Below are 18,711 nucleotides of genomic sequence, written 5' to 3' on the forward strand. Positions count from 1 at the left end.
CAACAGGAGGTCTGGGTTTCCTGCATCAATTCAGACAGAAATGTAACCACAAAGCACAAAAAGCTTTACTGACTTATGCTTTATACACCCAGGAAATGCAAGTTTTAGCCACAAACAGATTAGCATTACTTCATTTGGAATACTGCATCCAAAGCACAAGAAGTGTTACAGAGGATATGAACACTTTGGTTGACCATTTTAATGGTTTTACTGTGCTCAGCGCACAGGAACGAGTCACTAGTGAATCCCTCTTGGGGAAGGTGAAGATGCTTATGACTTGGCCTGTACTTTCATGGGCCAGCCTGTGCTTCTGCTCACGCACTCAATGTGCTCAGGACACATAGCCTTTTCTCATATGACAAAATGTCAGTGGTTGTACACACTAGAACAAATTCACCTGTCATGGAAGTCTGGAAATAACCAACATTGCTACATCAGCTCTGAATTTAAAGAGTAGAGAGAGGACCTGGCCACTATGCTAGAACACCACAGGGCTGAAATATGTTACTTTCACATGGTCACAGAGCCAGAATTGGACAGCAAAACCGCAATTCATTTAGAATCATAGACACCTAGAATCATTTAATGGAGGAATCCACAATCTCCTGATAATCTTGTCTTCCTAAATTATTCCAGGACAGTTTATAACATGCAAGGAAAAAAACACTAACCAAAATAACTGCTCCCCCGACAAGATCGTAAGCGCTGGGGAAGATCCGCAACACGAGAAGCTGCAGGATCATAGCGATGACTATCTCCAGGTGCTGTACGGTGCTGACCAAAGCGGGGTGGAACTTGCTCAGGCCATAATAGACCCCCAGGAAGGCAGCTGTGGAGCACAGGCAGATGGCAAGGAGATAGCTCCAGGTTTCTCCATCCAGTGGGACAATTGGCTCTTGAAGTAGGAACATGGTGGACGCTCCCCACACCGTTCCTGTCCAACTGAAGGTGAACAGTGCCGTCCACATGCTGATGTTATCCTTGATCGACCTATAGACTATCATGGAGAGAGCAGTGGTCAAACCTGCCATAACAGTCATGGTGTAGCCAAAGGCTTCCTTCCAGGTGCTCAGCAAAGAGTTTTCCTCCTTAACAATGTTGGGGATCATGACGAGACAAACACCAAACACGCTGCCAACTACAGTAATTATGTCTATGTAAGCCATTCCTTCATCTACGAGTAAAAAAGCCAAAATGGCACTGAACACTGTAGTGGTGGCCCTCCACATAATAGTTCCGTTGCTGGGGGGCACTATAGAGAATGAGGTATAAGCACAAGTGATAGAGATGACATTACAGACCCCATAGAAGAACAGCCGGAGTCTGTAGCCTTTGGGGCCAAAGGGAGGCTCATGGTGATAACACACGGCAGTAATGGACAGCACTTGTAAGACTGAACGGATGAAAATTAACTCCAGGGATGGCACTTTAGAACGATCCGAAACTAATCTTGTAATTAGAGCCACACATCCATGAGCCATGGCAGATCCGAAAAGGACTATCCACGTTTTCCTCGACTGCAGTATATTTCCTTCAGGAAAATGATGGGATTTCCTGATCTCATCGGGTTTTGGCAGTTGTGCTGGCTGAAGCTGGGTGTCTATTGTACCAAAAAAGGTCCTTTCTCTCTTTTTCCCATCATTCAGTAGTCTTTTCTTAGGATTATCCTCCATAAATACTCCAGCATCTTCATTAACATCTTCATATCCCTCTTCCCCTGGCTGGGGATAATGAGAAGTGTATTTCACTGTTACTGTGTTGGGATGAATTTTCACTCGCTTTTTGACTGGGTATTTTTGGGAAGACATATCCATTTCCTCCGAGAAATGTCCTAGTCTTAAGAAAAAAATGGAGATGCACTGTTATTTTTATTTAACGAATAGAGAGAGATTCATTAGTATGTAAATGCTATTAGCGTTTTCAAGCTATTTTTATCTATTTTATCAATTGTTCTTGGTTTAGCTTTCATTTTCTGGTGAGGTACCGCTCTGTACCTTTGATAGTCAGGGCATTTGGATCTCCTTAAAAGCCAACTGTGGAACTTCACGTTAGCCATTAATTTTTGAAAATTACTTATATTCTTATTCTCTACAGTACATATAATGCATTCTAGTATATTCTTATTCTAATGAGGAAGTTCTCTTGCTAAACTTTTTGCATGGTAGATACCCTGTAGTTATGAATTATCGTTAATTGCTTGCTAATGATACAACACTACAGAAGAAATGCAACATTCCCTGCCTTCTATTCGCCCCAGCAAATAAACACATGCAGACTTTACCTGCTACTGAGAGGTTTACTCCCAAGCCAGAGGAGGAAAACACCTCTTGGTCATCTACATATTTGTCCGGATGTCTAAACAGAAACAGGAGATGCTCTCAGATACCAAATAGGAAATATTATAATCATCTCAGCACAGGAAGTCATTCCCAAAGCAGGCACAAAACATCCAGCTTGTTTTCCAAAGCTGAAAATTTGAGATGCACTAGCCTGTGAGGCCATGTTCTTTGGGAACTGGCAACCCTGGTACAGTGTTATGAAAAGAACACCACTAAAAAACCCAAAAATGTTTCAACGGAGAGAAAGTAATCAGTGTCATCTTGCCAAAGCCACTCCCTCAGCCATCTCTCGGAACTATGGATAGAACTAATGCAAAGAACAAGTGGTGGATTTGTGAGCGTAATGTTCCTACAACTTATCACAAGAACAGTCACCATCAGAGTCCTGCAGCCCTTCTCCGCAGGGAGGGCCAAGGCACCAGAGCAAGTGGGTCCTGAAGGTGCAAGACCACAGCCAGGTGGACAACCAGGCTGAAGAGCACGGATGTTTGTCAGGGAGAGCAGAGATCAAAAGGCAATGTAAAAGTGGGGGCAATTGCTCTTCACAGAAATGCTTTAAAAATATTGTGGCCAGCTTCAGCCTTTGCATTTTCTCCATCCATAACCCATGACAGCCAAGCACTGCCTATCTCCTGGCAAAAATAATTTACATAAGAACAGGATATTCTTCCCTTTTCCTCACAGGTTATTGAACCCCCTGCTACTCCCAAACTAAACGGGAGTGGGGAGAGAGGCAGGCGCCCAGTCCCAGCGCTGGAGGAAGGCGGCAGCACCAGTGTGGCCCGGCACAGGTAAGCGAGGGGTCCTGGGCACCACCTTCCTCTTGCTTTGGCAGACTGTGCTCCTAGTGCCGAGACCCCTCAATGAAGCAGAGATCGGTAGATGTGAGAGGGTCTGAGGACAAGAAACACCTTTGTCTGTTCAGGAGGCTCTTCTGTCTGTTCCCAAGCCATTCTCAGCCGAGCTTAGCTGGAAAAACAAAGCATACCCAGTATGCCGCTAAACACTGGAGGAGCACTCCAGAGTGTCTGTTAATGCACAGTTTAAATACTGCATGAAACTTGAGAAGAAACAGCTGAAATGACAAGGAGAGTAAATAAAAGAGGGTAAGAGCTGAGTATCAGCTGCACTAGTGGGCAGTTCAAACTACTCATCAAATATTTAAAAACACCCGACCAGAAATCTGCCACCTGCTCCTTGTACTTTTTCTTCAGATAAGTTGTTAATTTCTGATTATTTTAAAGGAGAATGCACTGAATGAATCCAGGAAGGCAGTGATTTTCACAAGCACAACTTTTCTTACCTAGCGTTTTCATTGTGTTATAAATTCACAATTCTGCCTTGATGTCCCCACATCTTAAAAAAACCTAAGATCATATTGATTTAAGGCACAATATATGGATCAGGAACAAAGTAAGTGGGAGGAAAAGACAACACAAGGTGCACAACAAGCATTATTATTAGAATGACAGTGGATGTAGCTTGTATAAACTCAGACATTTCATTAAGAAACAGCTCAGTACATGCTGCCACTTGGTTCTTGAAGACAAATCCCAAATCACTATTTTTTAACTATTAGTATACGATGGTAACTTTCTCACTTCCTGAGTTTAGATTACATTTTCTTCCCACAAATACAGAAGAGGGTATAGAAAAGAGACAAAACATAGTCACAAATTTTGCACTGGACCTGTGTAATGTATTCAGAGATCTCTCTGGAGGAAAACAATAGATGACGAACACATAGCTCAAAATGGCTGTGCTACACAGCCACCGTGTTGCCTCCTGCTCAGCGCTAGGAATTCTAACGGCTGGAAGAGCAAGCACATGAGAAATGAGAAAGGCAGGAGATGAGAAGTAATAGAGAACAAACAGCAGCGCTTAAACCAAAATTTAATCATCTCTACTAAATACGGAGTATATGACATGTTATGTCAACTCTCACGCAGTACATTTATTTGTACTCTTTGGTGACCTTGCTTTTCTCAACCAGCAAGAATTTCAATGGAGTCTGAGATTAGTGTATATCCCAAGTCTACTAGGTTTGTCCCTGACACAAATTTAAAATAAATGGAAATCAGCACAGCCTCTGCAGAAAACTTGGTACTTCTCTTTGTGCTAGTGCCTTTTGTGGAGATCACATGAAGTTTTTATTTTGCTTCATATCTGCAAACAAGATAATTTATTTGCATTTTCTATGAAGGATATAATTTGATTTTGAATCAGTTTTACTACAAGGATGAAAATTAAGCGCCACACAAAATTCTCATACTATATAACAAAGCAGACATTCCCAATTCAAACGACAGCCTGGGACACCAATTTAAATCACTAGCTTTTGGAAATCACTGACTGCCAAAAGTGTGAACCCCATTTTTCAGTGGGTGAACAAACAATTACAATGGATTCAATAAATGTCGCAAATCATTAACAGAATACACACAATGATTTATTTTAACAGAAAAAAACCCAAACTGCCCCTCCTCTCTCCCCAGTCACTACATATATGCTAATTAGCAGGGTAGAAATAAGTGATTTTATGCCACTTGACTAGGGGAGGGTGGGAGGTTGAGCTCTCCTTGCAGTGCCTGAAGGAATTAAGGCTTTGAGGTCTGACTGGTGATTCTAACCACGAATTTTTAATAAGCTTCCAGAAAAATACTCTCATCTTCTGCCAGATCGATCAAAATCAGTCAGCCGACTGAAATGTTATTACGAAAGATTTGCAGGCATGGCAACTGCAGTCCTTAGGAAGCCAGCTATCCCCATGCCCTGAAAGGCTGGTCTTGCAGGTGTGTGCCTTTGCCTCTTCTGGGGAAAGTCCCCCAAAATCTGACCAGGTTAGACCCAGGTTATCAGAGGGCTGTAAGCAATCTCTGTCAGATAACAACAGACAATTTCCCCTGAATATTATTTATATGAAAGACCCACTCCATCCCTACAAACCCATGTAAGTTGCTGAACTTGCGTAGTGACTTCCCACAACGCAGGTTTTTCTTTTGATCTCTTATCAGGTGCAGGAAAATCTCTTAAATTCCTGTTTTTGGCACCCTCTCCATTAAACCACCTTAACCTTGCTGGTGATTCTTCCACGCTTGATAGTTCAGGCAACTGCACATGCCAAGGGACCCGCGCTTGTGATGTCTGACTAGTGCAACACAACCTGAACCCAGGGGGAAGTAAAGGCAACATACGGTGCACAGCAGGCAATTAAACGTTGGTATCACTGCAGCAGCCTACATTTCTGCTCTGCTTTTAAACTACTTGATAACATGCACACTGGAAAATCAGAGCAACTTTATCTTTTTAGCCAGATGGTCTGACGATATCACTCAATTTTATTAAAAATATATGCAAAGAAACTGAAGTCTTCATTAAAATTTAATGAATAATAAAAAGTTTTAAGGAAATGAAATAACAATTACTTGTACTTAAGCACAATTGCACACATTATACATAAACATATACATAAAGCAAACTGGTCTTCAAATTGAGTCACATCCAACAGCATTGCCTAAAGGAAGAGCCAGTACACCTTGATAGGATCAAAATAAAAACCCTACACTTAAACCCCACAGTCAGTACATTCCTGATAATATTTTCCTACACAAAAAACAACCTATATTTGTGCTAGCTCACTAAAACTGCCACATGCAATTTCAATGGGATTATATATGACACCATGCTTTCACTGACCTCTTCTCTTGCTGTATAAGGGCTCCAAATGCATCCTGTTCCGTGAAAAAATACTATTTCTGTATCCGCGCCTGTTGCAACTGCTCCCTCTGCAGCAGCAATACTCGCATTAAGTAATTTTGGAAGAAGAGCCACTTTGAATGCAAACTTCCCATTCCAAAACCCCTCATCTGAACAAACCCCTTTAGACTGCAATTTCAGGCACGGGGGAACGAACCGAAAATACATCAACACTTAAACAGCCTCCTACAGTATATGAAACTAGCTTGGCTAGGTATAAGAAAGGCCTTAAATTGTACATGACAATGGGCTGACACAGAGCACGAGAACGCACGTTTAGGTTTGCTAGAGCAGATTACAAGTTAAATTTTATTTAAAGCTTACTGCTTTTGATCTTCTCCCAGCAAACTGCAGGAACTTGGCAGGGCAGCCGGCTGGTGCGTGTGCGGTGTGTGCGGGGGCTCAGGGGACGGCCGGGAGAAACGGGAGACGAGGCTCGGAAGTTTTACATCGGGGATGGCGCATGTCGCGATGGCAACTCTCACGCTGTCACCCCGGCAGAAGGGACTTCCCGCAGAGGTCCCGGGGCGCACCGAACGCCAACGCGGGCGGCGCGTTCAGTGAGGATGAAGAAGAAATTAAGCAGGAACGGCAGCCTCGGCCGCACTCGAGGCAGGCCTGGCCTCTGGGCGGGGAGGGGCTGCTGCTGCCCGGGCCCCTTCCCCGCCAGGCTCTTCCCTCGCCGACCCCCCGCTGCGAAACTCGTCCCCTCCTGCCCCGAAGCGCTTACCGGTGCCGAAACACCCGCCCGGCGCTGCTGCCTCAGGTCGCCGCTCCCATGCCGGGAGGCCCCCGGCTCCCTTGCCCACGGGCCGCATCGCCGCGCCCCCGGCCCGGCCGAGCCGCTGAGGAGAGGCCGCCCCTCCGGCGTCCGGGGCGGACGCGCAGGTACCGAGCGCCAGACCGGCCCCGGGCCGCGCCCACCACCGCCTCACGGGGCGCGGGACCGCCCCATCCCGGCCCCACCCACCTCCTGTCGCGACAGGCGCCCGCCTCAGCGCGTGCCGCCCCCCAGCGGTTTCCCGTCGCCCTGGCGACGCCCCGCCCCCTCGGCGGCCGCGCTAACGGCCGCCTTCCGCCCCACGGCCGCGCGCCAGTAAGCGCCGGCGGGGCGCATGCGCGGCGTTTTCGCGCGAAAGACGTTTGCGGCGCCCGCGTGCCGCGCGGGGCCGCCGCGACCTGCTGCGCCCTCCGTTCCCCCCACCCCCCCGCTTCCTCCCCGCGCGGCGGCGGCGGCGGGCGGGCAGTGTCGGCGCGCGGGCGCCAGGGGGCGCTGGGGGTCCGGCGCGCGGCGGCGGCTGCGCCATTGGCGGGTCGGAAATGCCGCCAGATGGCGGTTTAGGATTGCGGCTCCGGTGAGCGCGGCCCCCGCCAGCGCCGCCGCCCCGGCCCCGGCCCGCACCCGCCCGGACCCCGCGCGCCAGCCGCTCCGCAGGCTCCTAGGGTGCCGCCCGGCCCGGCGCGGCGCGGCCTGAGGTGAGCGGGGCGCGGGGGAGGGAGGGCGCTGAGGCGCCGATCCAAGATGGAGGCGCGAGGGGCGGGGGCAGCGGGCCGGGGCCGCTCGCTCGCTCGGTCTCCGCGGCGGCCGGGCCGGGAGCGGGCGCTGCCCGTGCGAGGAGAGAGGAGAAGGGGAGGGGAGGGAAGAGGAGGCGGCGCGGGGCGGGGCGGCTCCTGCCGGAGCAACGGGTCCCCCGGGCGCGGCGCTCTTCGCCGCCATCTCATTGTCCCCGCCGGGGCTGCCGGGGGCGTCGGGCCGAGCTCGGCGGCCTCTCCCTCTGCCGGGCCTGCGCCCCGCTCCGGGCGGCGGCGGCGGCGCTCCCGCTGGGCCGCGGGGGCGGCCCGGGCGGCGGCGGGGGATGCGCGGGCGGAGCGGGGGTGGCGCTTCCGCCGCGCGGGGCACGGTGGCGGCGGCCCCCGGCCGGCCCGGGAGGCGGCGGCGGAGTTGGTGCCGCGGCCGCGGGGAGGGAAAGTTGCGGGAGCTGGTGGGCTGTCCGGTTCGGCCCGGCCCGACCTGCCACCTGGGGCTGGGCCGAGCCCGGGCCGCCCCAGCGCCGCCGGCGTCTGGCTGGCGTCCAGCGGGGACTGGAGGGGCACGAACCGGGGGGAGCGTGGGGCTGGAACCCCGGAGCTGGGCACCCCCCGGCCCGCTGCTCCCGTTGCTTATCCCCGAGTGTGGTGGCACCGGGGATAGCGGGGGGTGGGCGGCCGGCCGGGCCCGGCGCGGGGAGGCAGCCCCAGGGTGTTTCCCTGCCCCTCGGGGCGGGAGAAGCAGCGGGATGAGCCCGGGGGGTAGTTTGGACTGACTGGTGGTACTGGAGCTGGGAGCCGCTGGGAACCGTGGCCCCGGGGAGAAGCCAGGTGTAGGCGATGGCCTCTGACCGGTGCTGGGGGTGGGAAGATGCAGAAACACCAAGCTGGGGTCCTGTGCTGTTGAGCAGCAAAAATAACAAGGGTTTTGCTTAGTAGGAAGAATTCAGTGATGGGTGCTGGTGACTGGCCTGCACTGGGACACCAGACTGTGCTTTTTTGTGTGTTCCTGGGGTGTGAGCGGTGGCTGGGAGAAAGAAGATAGTATCCCTAGAACAACTTAAAGGGATGTGACTGCCAAGTATCAGTGTCAAAAAACTTAGTTTCTGGTAAGACAGTGTGAGTTTAATTACGCTAAATTGGGCTGCTGTGTAAGTATGGGTGGTTTCAGTCATGTTCCCTATGATTTTGTGGTACTTATAGCTCTATAGAGTTAGTCTAGCCATAGTGTTTATTAAGTTACTGAGGGACAGAAAGCCTTCTCCAGATCGCACCACTGATGCAACTCTGAAATTTGTTTCGTGTTTGGTGTGATGGATGACATTAATGTCTGGATTCAGACATCTTAAGACTTGCTTAACTTTTCCATGTTATTGCACTAGTGATAGGGGTGTTACAGAAGAAGAATTAATCCAGATTTCTGGATCCAAAGCAGTTTTGCCTTGTCTAGTGAGATTTTTTTGTTCGTCTGTAGATAGCAAGGTCATTCGATGAGCATTTCTATACTACAATCCCCTAATCCGTGAAAAAACCACTGGACCACAAGGCAGCACGTATGTTGTCTGTTGAAAGGTGTCCTGGCTATGGAAAGAAGTTCTTAGATTGTGGAACTAGAGGCCAGTTTATTATTTCTTTCTTTCTGACTCAGCTGTGATGAATTTTTGGTGGGTAGCCTGCGCAGGCACATGTCGTGTGTGCAGAGGTTTTTGAAATGGCAGCAGGATTTCCTGGTGAGCGGGAGCCTAACTCCAGGGTTATGATTAATCTGATAGGATGTAATCTTTGCTGGCTGCTCAACACAAGAGTGTTTGGTTGAAATTCTTGGTTTCTACTGCTGACAGACATGCTTGTGGTATTACAGCAGTTGAAGGGGGTGGTGGGAAAAGGTATTTTTCTCAAGATGAGTGAACAGTTAGTGCCAGCTGTGGAGGTTCAAAGCAGCCCCTCTACAAACCCTGCAATTGAGGACTGGAGCACGTGGCAGCTTCATGGTCTCTGATGGTTCTGAACATTTTATAAACATGCTGAAGTTGATAAATTCACTATGGGAGATGGCGTTTATGGCCAAGCGTCCAGACACAATATGCTGTGGACAGTTGTGAGGGCAGCTGGAACTCTGATCTAAGACCTTTGTGACTGGGGTCTCCAAGCTTTTCAGCTCCTGTCTCTGTCCACAGCCTGCCCTTTGTATTGTGCAGATTTTTATGTGACATCTACTGAAACTGCAGCACACCTTTTGATAGGTGAGGCTTATGAACATTGAATGTTTCCATGCATTGACAAAATGAGTTACTTGGGATGTTCAAAACCTCAAGAAGTAAATATTTTTAATTGAAAGAACCTTTTCCTAGAGAAGAATATGTACCTCAAGGTTGCTCTGGTGACTTTGGATTATCTCTTTTGCCTTCATTGCAAAGATTTGCCCCGATACAAGGTGGCTAAACATTGGCATTTTAAATAGCGTTTTAGTGGGCGGGTGAGCCTCTGGAAGTGTAAGGGCACAGTGGGAAAGAAATGCTTATTTGTCATGACTTTCTAAGAAAAGTCATTTATTGTGATAAGAAAATACCTTTATCATAACATTTGTTAATTATTTTCTGGTATCATGCACAAAAGAATCAAACACCCTGCTGAAAATTTGAAAGTGCTTGTTCTGTAGTTAACACAAGAGGTACTGAAAGCAGCATTCTGGACTTCCAAGTGCCCAAGTGTTTGGTTGAGGCTCTGGCTGCTGGTGTCAAAATCAGTCAAAACCAGAAAGGTGATACTGAAGTCTGGCACCAAGATAAGGATGTGCCTTGCCTAAATCTGATGTACTGGCTTTGGGATTTGAAATGTCAACAAAAAAAATCTGTAAGATGCTTCACGCTTTTTTAAAGTTTTTGCATTTTGCTTGTGGTCACTCCAGTTTACCATGTGGAGCTCTGAAACTTGCCCATTGTGAATTACCATCTCCTCTTGCTTGCAGTGCCACTGTGTTTGCTCATTTAGCTAAAAATAGAAGGGAGTAGAGTTGGTTTTCATTCTTGGAAGAGAAATATATATCCTACCAAGTTTGAGTTCACTGGCAGATAACTGATTTGTTGTCTCTGTCCAGGACATCTAGAAATATGCTTTGTTATTAGCAATATTTTTATTTTCCAAACTGATTTCACCTTGTTGATTTAGGTGTTGAATATGTGATCAGAATAGAAAGATGTATTTCTTTATTCCTCTAGAAAACAAGAAGTTGAGAGAACATTATGACCTTCTGTTGTAACTTTTCAGTCTGAAAATATGCTTTCAAAACCAAGTGTTGTTTTGGGAAGGTGCACACTATTTTTTTTTTTTTTTTTTTTTTAAGGTAGTCATCACGTTCAGGTGGCTGAAGGAGCTGCAGAGGGAATCTTCTCTCTAGTTGTGATTTCATAGCTACTTGCTAGTTTCTGACATGTCCTGTTTGATATCTGAATGCAGGTGATGGTTTCACTGCTTGACAATTTGTGTGTATCATCCATGAGGGAATGCCCAGTAACTCGGGTCCTTTTGCTGATGTTGGAAGGAACTACTCTCCTGGTTTTGATAGTTTTGCCACGTTTCCTCATTTGCATCTCTGCAGGCATTTTAGTATTTCAGAAAATGCTTTTTAATAATAGAAGTATGCTTGACAAAGCAGGATGCATTGGACAATAGATTCCTCAGGGTATCTTTACTGAGCCAAGACTGTACCATGTGTAGGTTCAATATAAACATGATAAATCTGGTAACTCTGCTTTCAAATTTTGCAATCTCAAAGCCACCGTATTTTGTAAGAAAATTCCCATTTATAAGTACGGGTAATATGGTATTTGGTACAACTGGTCCAAATGTAAGCTTTTGCCCTCCCTCAAGCATTCAAGTACTCAACTTCTATATGGCCAAATGCTGACGATTCCACGATGATGATGCTGGTCCTGCCCAGGGTGGATCTGTAGACTCAGCCTTTTGATATGCAAAAGGCATTGCTGGCATGACGTCATTTGGTGGGACAGGCCTCTCAGCCACAGTTGCCAGCATTATTAGACACAAGAGCTTGACGTGGGAGTGTATTCTGAGCTCCAGTCACACAGTTATTAATCACTTGTTGCAGAATTAAGAGCCAGAGGTTGAATTCTTGAGCCTGTCCTCCTTCAGCTGAAAGGCAAGTTGTTTCAGGTGGTTCCCAAAAGTAATGTTTTCCTAGAAAGCAGCATGAAGCAACATCCAGCTGTGTCCCTTGCTGTGCAGTTCACCAGAATACTTGCTATTTATTCTATAAATAGGTCTAATGAGTCTATATTCTGTAACTCTCCATATAGCAGACTTGTCTTATATTGGGAAGTTAGCTGAGTGAAAACAGGGTTGACAGATTGTTCAGCTCCTAAGAAAAATATGTTTCTTTGTAGAGTTATATGGGAATAGACTTGTGTGTCAGAAATGTTTCTAAATGTCAAATATTTGTCTACAATAAAATAAAATCAAAACTATTCATCTTGGATGCTTTTTTTTTTTTTGTATACTAAAGGATAGCATGTGGTGGTGGTTTTTGAAACAAAAATCAAATTACAAGCTGAGAATCTGTTCTCCCCCACGTGAGGCTTTCTCTCTCCTTTTTAGAGTTAGAATCCCCAAGGACCAGGAAGATACCAATGGGTTAGTGTTTATATGTGGAAAATAAAACTTCATTTGCTGAGGGATAACGAATTCCACCATAAGTGAGTGATAAATATGGCAGTTTTCCATTGTTATTTTCTTAGATGTGTGCACTAGGACCACAGAATCACACAGAATCACAGAATGCTAGGGATTGGAAGGGACCTCAAAAGATCATCTAGTCCAGTCCACAGGAGCTTGTTCCTGCCAGAGGCTTTGCACAAGATGGCTGAGCTGACCTGAGAGCGGAGTCTCTTTCTCCACAGCTGCCCCGTTCCTTTGTGCGCTGCTGCGGCTGCTGTGACTTTTCCCTGAGCGATGAATTCCCCACCTGGCAAAACCCACCTGCCTGGAGGGGGTGTTTTTCTCCCCGGTGAATGAATTGAGTCAGGCCATCAGAGTAAGGTGTTGCTAGGGGTGATGCAAGGACAGCACCAGGAATGTTTTAGGGAAAAGTGGTCCTGGAACTCGTGACCCTTCCTTCAGGTGGGAGGTTCAGAGTTGCTCAGCTGCGTGTGCTTGCCTGGGTGGCAATGTTCAGCCTGGAGCCCGTCACTGGGTATGAAGTTGGTGTTCCTGTGGGTAACTCTCTCACCTTTCAGCGTTCCCCCTGCCAACTCTGCTCTCTGTAGCCTCTGTTCTTCCATTCTCTGCGGCTGGTCCTGTCTGCCTTACCATGAATAACTTGGTGTCCTCAGCAAATTGTCAGCATTCACCTCCTTTGCCAGATGCAAGAACGTTTCAGATAGTTTGGGCTTTGGCTCATATTCCTGTGGGACTTCCTTACTCTATTGTCAGAAATTACCATTTGTTTTGCTTTTTGTTTCCTTTCTTTTAACCAGATAACCTATCCATGCAAGGCCTTTTATTGCCATGGCAGCTTAATTTCTGTAAGAGCCTTTTGTGAAGAATCATGTTGAATGTCTCTTGGAAACTAAAGCAGGCTTTATCAAGTAGGGTCCATTGGTGTGTGGGTAAATGATGTTCTGGAGAACTCCTTTAGTTTTGTGGAATTTGACTTTCCTGTATAAAATTTGGGTTGATTTCCCTGTCTAAATGCTGTCATCTGTTTAGCTGTCTACTAATCTGTCTTGTAAAATAATTTCTAAGTTAGGCTCACTAGACTGTGGCATCACGAAGTGTTAGCTGAGAGAGAAAACACAATTACAAATTTTGCTAATTTTGTTTTTCCTGTAGCCTTACTTTAATGGGACACTGCTTGGGGGAGAGGAATTAAGAATCTCTCTTCTAAGAAATGAATATTTTAAAGAATGTAGAGAAACTTAGATATTTTGGGATCTTTGTTTTCCAGAGTTCAGTGGAAACTGGTCCAGAGTGTGATAGTTACTGGTAGCAGGAACTGAAGAGAAGGCCAGAGAGAGAGAAGGATAAGCACACAAAATACAGCCATGTTGGTCTGTTTCTGTTGGATACTGAGCTCTAAAAAACCAAAACAATATGGTTGCAGTGATACTGCAAAACAAATAATATAGTAGAGGGAATGCACTTCACCATGATAGAGATCGTCCTTAACTTACAGAGCTGAAGTTTAAGGATTCGCCTGCCTTTGAGTGCTTCCAAACTGGGGTCTGTAACATTTGCGTTTTGCTCTGGGAATGGGATTGTGAGTAAAGATGGAGAATTAAAATGGTACGGAATAGCTACCAAGCCTTTTGAAGGACTTCTCTGAAAGATTGCGACATTTTGGGTACTCCACCCTTTTAGTTACAGATCATGCTTTGTTTATTCTTCATCTTCTTTTTATTCCAGAGTCCCAGTTTTTTTCTTCAGCTCTTTGAGGCTTTTTCTGTTTTAGCGCTACCTGATTTTTTTAAACTTGTATTTACATAAAGCAAATAAAAGTTGCCTGTAGTGTGTCCTTTCTCATCCCTCTAAAAAGGGTTGGTATAGCGGGTCAGAAGAAATGGCATAATTTCTGTGGCTTGTGCATCTTTCTTGCCTTCTCCAGCGAAATGGGCAGTTTTTTCTCTTCAATATGTGTTGTTTCTGTAATCTCCACTTGGAACAGTGATAAGATGGAGCTGAAATTTAATTTGTTTCAAAATGATTTAGGGTATTTTTGAATACTGATTATCATGTTATTGTACAAGATGCTGGATGTGTTCCTGAAGAGGAGGAGATGTGGAAAATTGTACTATTTCATTTAAAATGGCCAATCTGAATGATGGCAGTAGTGTCCATTTGCTGAGATGCAAGAGAGGACGGTAGGTGGAATGGCAGCGAGAACTTGCTGTTCCCCAAAGTTGGAGTGTAATGAGTAGAATGGAATAATCCACTCTTCACTGTTGTGAGTGGGAGAACGCAGGCAATAGAGTTAGTAAAATTTCAGGTATAACCTATGATACTGGCACTGTCAGAAAAGGAATGAAATGAAATGCCCCACTTGTGGCATTTTTCTTAAATGTGTATTGCAGATTTTTCTTAAACATGTTGTTTCAGTCTCTTTCTGTTATGCTTAGTTTTCTCCCCAAAACAAACCAGAGAAGCTGTTGTCTTGTGCTCTGCAAAAGGAAGTTTTCACACACTTCTGTGTCTGTTGGTGTGTGTAACTATAGAGCACCAGCCTTATAGAGTGACAACACTGGTGCCTGGTTGTCCAGTGTTAACGTCTTATTGCCTGAAGTAGCTATTGAATTGACTTCCTTGTCTTTAATTGAAATGTTTGTTCATGTCATAGCCATTAAAGCTGGTAAAACCAACTTTTTCCGTTGGTATACCTTACTTTTCTGCTTTCTCATTACTTTTCGTTGATTTCAATCAAATTGTAAAGTTGAGAGGGACAATGTTGTTGGTGAGGAATTAGAATCAAAGGAAGCAATGTGTCTTGTGGGGAGCAGGGGGAAGAATTGTGAGTTGTAGCTGCCATTATTTCCTAGGTGTTTTGTTTTCCTAGGCAAATGCATTGTTACACAACTGCTAAAACTTGAAAATGTATCCTTTTCAAAATGGTGAGAGTATTTTCTTGGGGGGCTCTGCCAGGACTGTGAGCAGCACCAGGCCTTTTGGAAGAGAGTTGTCGCCAGCTTACCAGCATCATTCACCGTAGCATTTATGCAGAACTTGGGTCTCTCTCCCTCTAATGCCAGAATATACCACCAATATTTTCTGTAGTAAATTCTGAAGTATTGCTAGGGTATGTCACTCGTGTAGTTCATTTTATTGTGAAATACACAGCTAAGAATTACCCTTTCACATCTTACTTGCCCATAAATTTTTGGCAGTCAGCTCCTTTGTTGTCAAACAACTTCCCTGACCTGCAGTCCTGCTTTGACAACACCCACATCTAGAGCTTGACTATTGTATCTGCCCCTGTCCCAATGACAACGTGTTGCTCCTTTGTAAGTTGTGTTTGCATTCAAGCTTGTGTCAAAAGATAATGACTTTCTGTGACAGTAATCACAAAAAGCATTCAGCATGTGGGACAATCGGTGCTGATTTGTAGCTCTCCAATTCTGATCTCTTCACCTACAACACTGGTAAATAGCAAGTAGTGCCATTGTGAAATGTTAAAGTGCCATTAGATTTATTTATACGGTTTGAATCCTGCATGTGCAGGTTCACTAGTACTGGGAGGGGTGAGCATGACCCAGGGGAAAGCTTATGGAATTAAGCTATGATGGGACAAATACATAATTGAAGAACATGAGTATGTACAAAAACATTGGCTTGCAGCTCACTAGAAGAAATATTTGCTTGGTGGGTTCTCTTGGACCAAATGAGGTGACAGCAGAGCAAACAGTACTGTTCTCATTGCTGCTTTGCTTTGAATTAGTGTGTTTTATTAAAAAAAAAATTAAAAAAACCCCTAGCCTTTTAAATCTCTGGTCAAGCTATTGCTAATATGCTTTGTGTGTCAGAGTCTTTCAGAGATGACTCAAAAGAAGGATTTGTCTCCCAGGTTAGTTTAAGAACCATTCTGTTCTTCCTGTGAGCTCCTGCGTCTGACGTTACTGGCAGAGTTCCCTGAAATGGAGGCTTAAGTTGAGAAGACAAAAAGCTGTGGTAAAGAAAGGGAACAACATGTTAGTAGAAGGTTAGAAATGATCTGAATGTCGTCTTTCCTTCTTAATGGCAAAAAAGACCAACACTTTAAAACACAGAACAGCTTTGTTTGGATTTTTTCCGTATCTGTAAGTTCAGGCAGTTAAGGACTTAGTTGCTGGGAATTTTTTTAATCCTAAAGGGGAACTTTGTTTATTGTATTGTTAGAGATGGCTCAGATGAGCATGCCTGTGGTTGACATGGGTATGGTTAGGCAGTTATTAAAATCTTGTTTCAAATAATGTATGCCTCTGACAAACAAAGCATTCAGACTGGAAATTCCCACATTAGGTTTTTACCTGCAGATTGATTATTTTTTTTTTGTGTTCCAACAAAAATTATTCAAGTTAATTCTTGAACATGAGATTAAAGATTTTTTGGGGGCTGTGGTAAATATGCATTTTTTTCTATGGATTTCAGTGGGAAACTGCTGCTGAGTTTTCCTGCTTTAGGGTAGAGACCTCTAGTTGATCTGTTCTGTGGTTTTAGTTTGATAGCTCTAAGTTGTTACTTCAAAAAAACCTAAAAAATCCATGTAGCTCAACCCGTTCATAAGTGTCTGCAAAACAGTAAATGGTATCTTGGTAGGGACTACAAGCTGTGTTTTTTGAAGCAGATCGGCGCTTAGCAGATTTCCTTATTGTGCAGATTTTGCATAAGGAACAGATTGCATGTGCCACGGTGAGAGTAACCTACGCTGTATCCTGTGTAAACACAAGCCACTCCCTATATCTTATGCATGACTTCCAGGATTTGAAAACTAGGTTTCATATTCTTCATAGCCACTAAGTTTCTGAAAGGCAGATCTTACCAATCCTTTTGTGCTATATTCGTGTTTTCTCCAAAGCATGCAAGTTACTGAGAGCGCCAAGGAGCGAACATTGTTGGATACTGAAATGTTGTTGGATGCACGAGCTGAAATCTTCTGGTTTTGTGCTTGAGCAGTTTAAAATGTCATAGTGGAGTATGAAGTAAAAGAACAATGTGAGCTGCTTTTACCCTTGCCAGAGCTAACTGATGATGTCGAGATCAGAAATGTTAGTGTCTCAAAGCGCATTATAAAGGGAAGCAAAAGTGCCCATATATAGAACTTCTCGGTTTTGCTACGATACCCAAGTGGGAGGTTACTCTGGGGAGCTGTTTGGTGGCTTCATTTGTTGTGTGGGTATCGGTGCTGTTACTGGTGGGACCCTGTGGCTCTAATACCATCTTCCCCCCAGATTCTAAATAAACTGATCATACCTGATGAGAAAAATTGAGACCACCCTGCCCCCTTCATATTCTGTTCCTTACAATCTTTTTTTCCTTACTCTCCAGCTTATAAGAGTTTTCCTGTATCACCAACACAGATTGAACCTTGCAGTTATGTTATTTGAAGAACACTACCTAAAACGTTTGAGTAGTTAATAGTTTCATGTAATACCTGTTTTGCAGTCTTCTAGCACCTGGCTTTCCAGCAGAAACACACTATTTTGTCCCTATAATTATTTTTCTTTAGAAACAGTGGTTTATTTTTAGAAATTGCAAAGTCTTTATCATTTCAATGTCTTTACCCTCTAACTGGGACATGCTGTGTTGTGAGACTATACGTTATAAAGATTTTTACTGTTGAAGTTTTATTTAATGAAATAACTGGTATGGGGGAGACTATTAAAGTGTGTTTCTATCTAATTATTTTATTGTAATTTTTTCACACTTTTTTTTGTTTCATTGCTGGAATCCCTAGTGATGTAACTCTGAATCCAAATTCATGTTGCTTTTACAGCCACTATTCAATATTAAAGTTGCAGCATTCTGAGATCTCTGTCCAGTCTTGTGTTTAACTACTGTAACAATGGGCTTGTACTAGAATGGTTATTTATTTACTTTTACTTTTGTGGTTCTGCTTGGGCTTTCTTTGTTCCTGGAAGAATACTGAACAAAAGAAGGATGAAGAGAAACCTTGAGTTAATCCCTTTCTCTGTCTTGAGGGAAGATCATTTACAATATTCTTGACAGATGCTTGTCTAATCTCTTAATTGCTGGAAATTCCACTGCATTTCTTAAACAGCTTATTCCAGGGCTTTATATTCTTACTGCCTATTTTTTTTTCCTAATGTTTAACTGATGCAATTTGCAGTAAACTTTGATTTCTATTTGGTCATGTCCAGTTATTTTTGATGTACCCAGATGTATTTGAGCTATCATTTTTTCCTTTGATATCTTCTCTAACACAAACTGTCTGTCTTTATATTCCAGTTCTTCCAGTGTTTCCCATAGATCTTTTCTTGTCTTCCGATCCAGCTCATTGCTTTGTAGACCTTCTCCTATCAGTTCCTGTCTGGAAGCCTGGAGCCCCAAACTGTGCACCCTGCTTTAATGCTGGAAAATCTCCTAG

The 18,711-nt window shown here is 44.9% G+C and overlaps 2 protein-coding genes across 3 annotated transcripts in view; one reads left to right on the top strand and one right to left on the bottom strand.

Annotated features, from left to right (window-relative positions):
- Nucleotides 1-43: 43 nt before the first annotated feature.
- SLC35G2 (solute carrier family 35 member G2) lies at nucleotides 44-7,057 on the bottom strand. 2 transcript variants are annotated; one of them, XM_082055013.1, is made up of 3 exons: nucleotides 6,826-7,057; nucleotides 2,282-2,355; nucleotides 44-1,836 (listed from the first exon to the last, which is right to left on the bottom strand). In XM_082055013.1, exon 3 carries the CDS (start codon nucleotides 1,812-1,814, stop codon nucleotides 579-581), a length of 1,236 nt encoding a protein of 411 aa, XP_081911139.1. In that variant the 5' UTR covers nucleotides 1,815-1,836; nucleotides 2,282-2,355; nucleotides 6,826-7,057; the 3' UTR covers nucleotides 44-578. The 2 variants fall into 2 exon arrangements, with proteins under 2 accessions (XP_081911139.1, XP_081911138.1); XM_082055012.1 differs by lacking the exon at nucleotides 2,282-2,355.
- Nucleotides 7,058-7,340: 283 nt separating this feature from the next.
- Nucleotides 7,341-18,711, top strand: part of STAG1 (STAG1 cohesin complex component) — a 173,895-nt gene continuing 162,524 nt past the window's right edge. The window contains exon 1 of the mRNA XM_082056882.1: nucleotides 7,341-7,571. The gene's annotated coding sequence lies outside the window, so the exon portion shown is untranslated. The remainder of the gene's footprint in view (nucleotides 7,572-18,711) is intronic.

Source organism: Streptopelia decaocto, assembly GCF_964273445.1.
Source record: "Streptopelia decaocto genome assembly, chromosome: 6".
NCBI classification, from domain to species: domain Eukaryota; kingdom Metazoa; phylum Chordata; class Aves; order Columbiformes; family Columbidae; genus Streptopelia; species Streptopelia decaocto.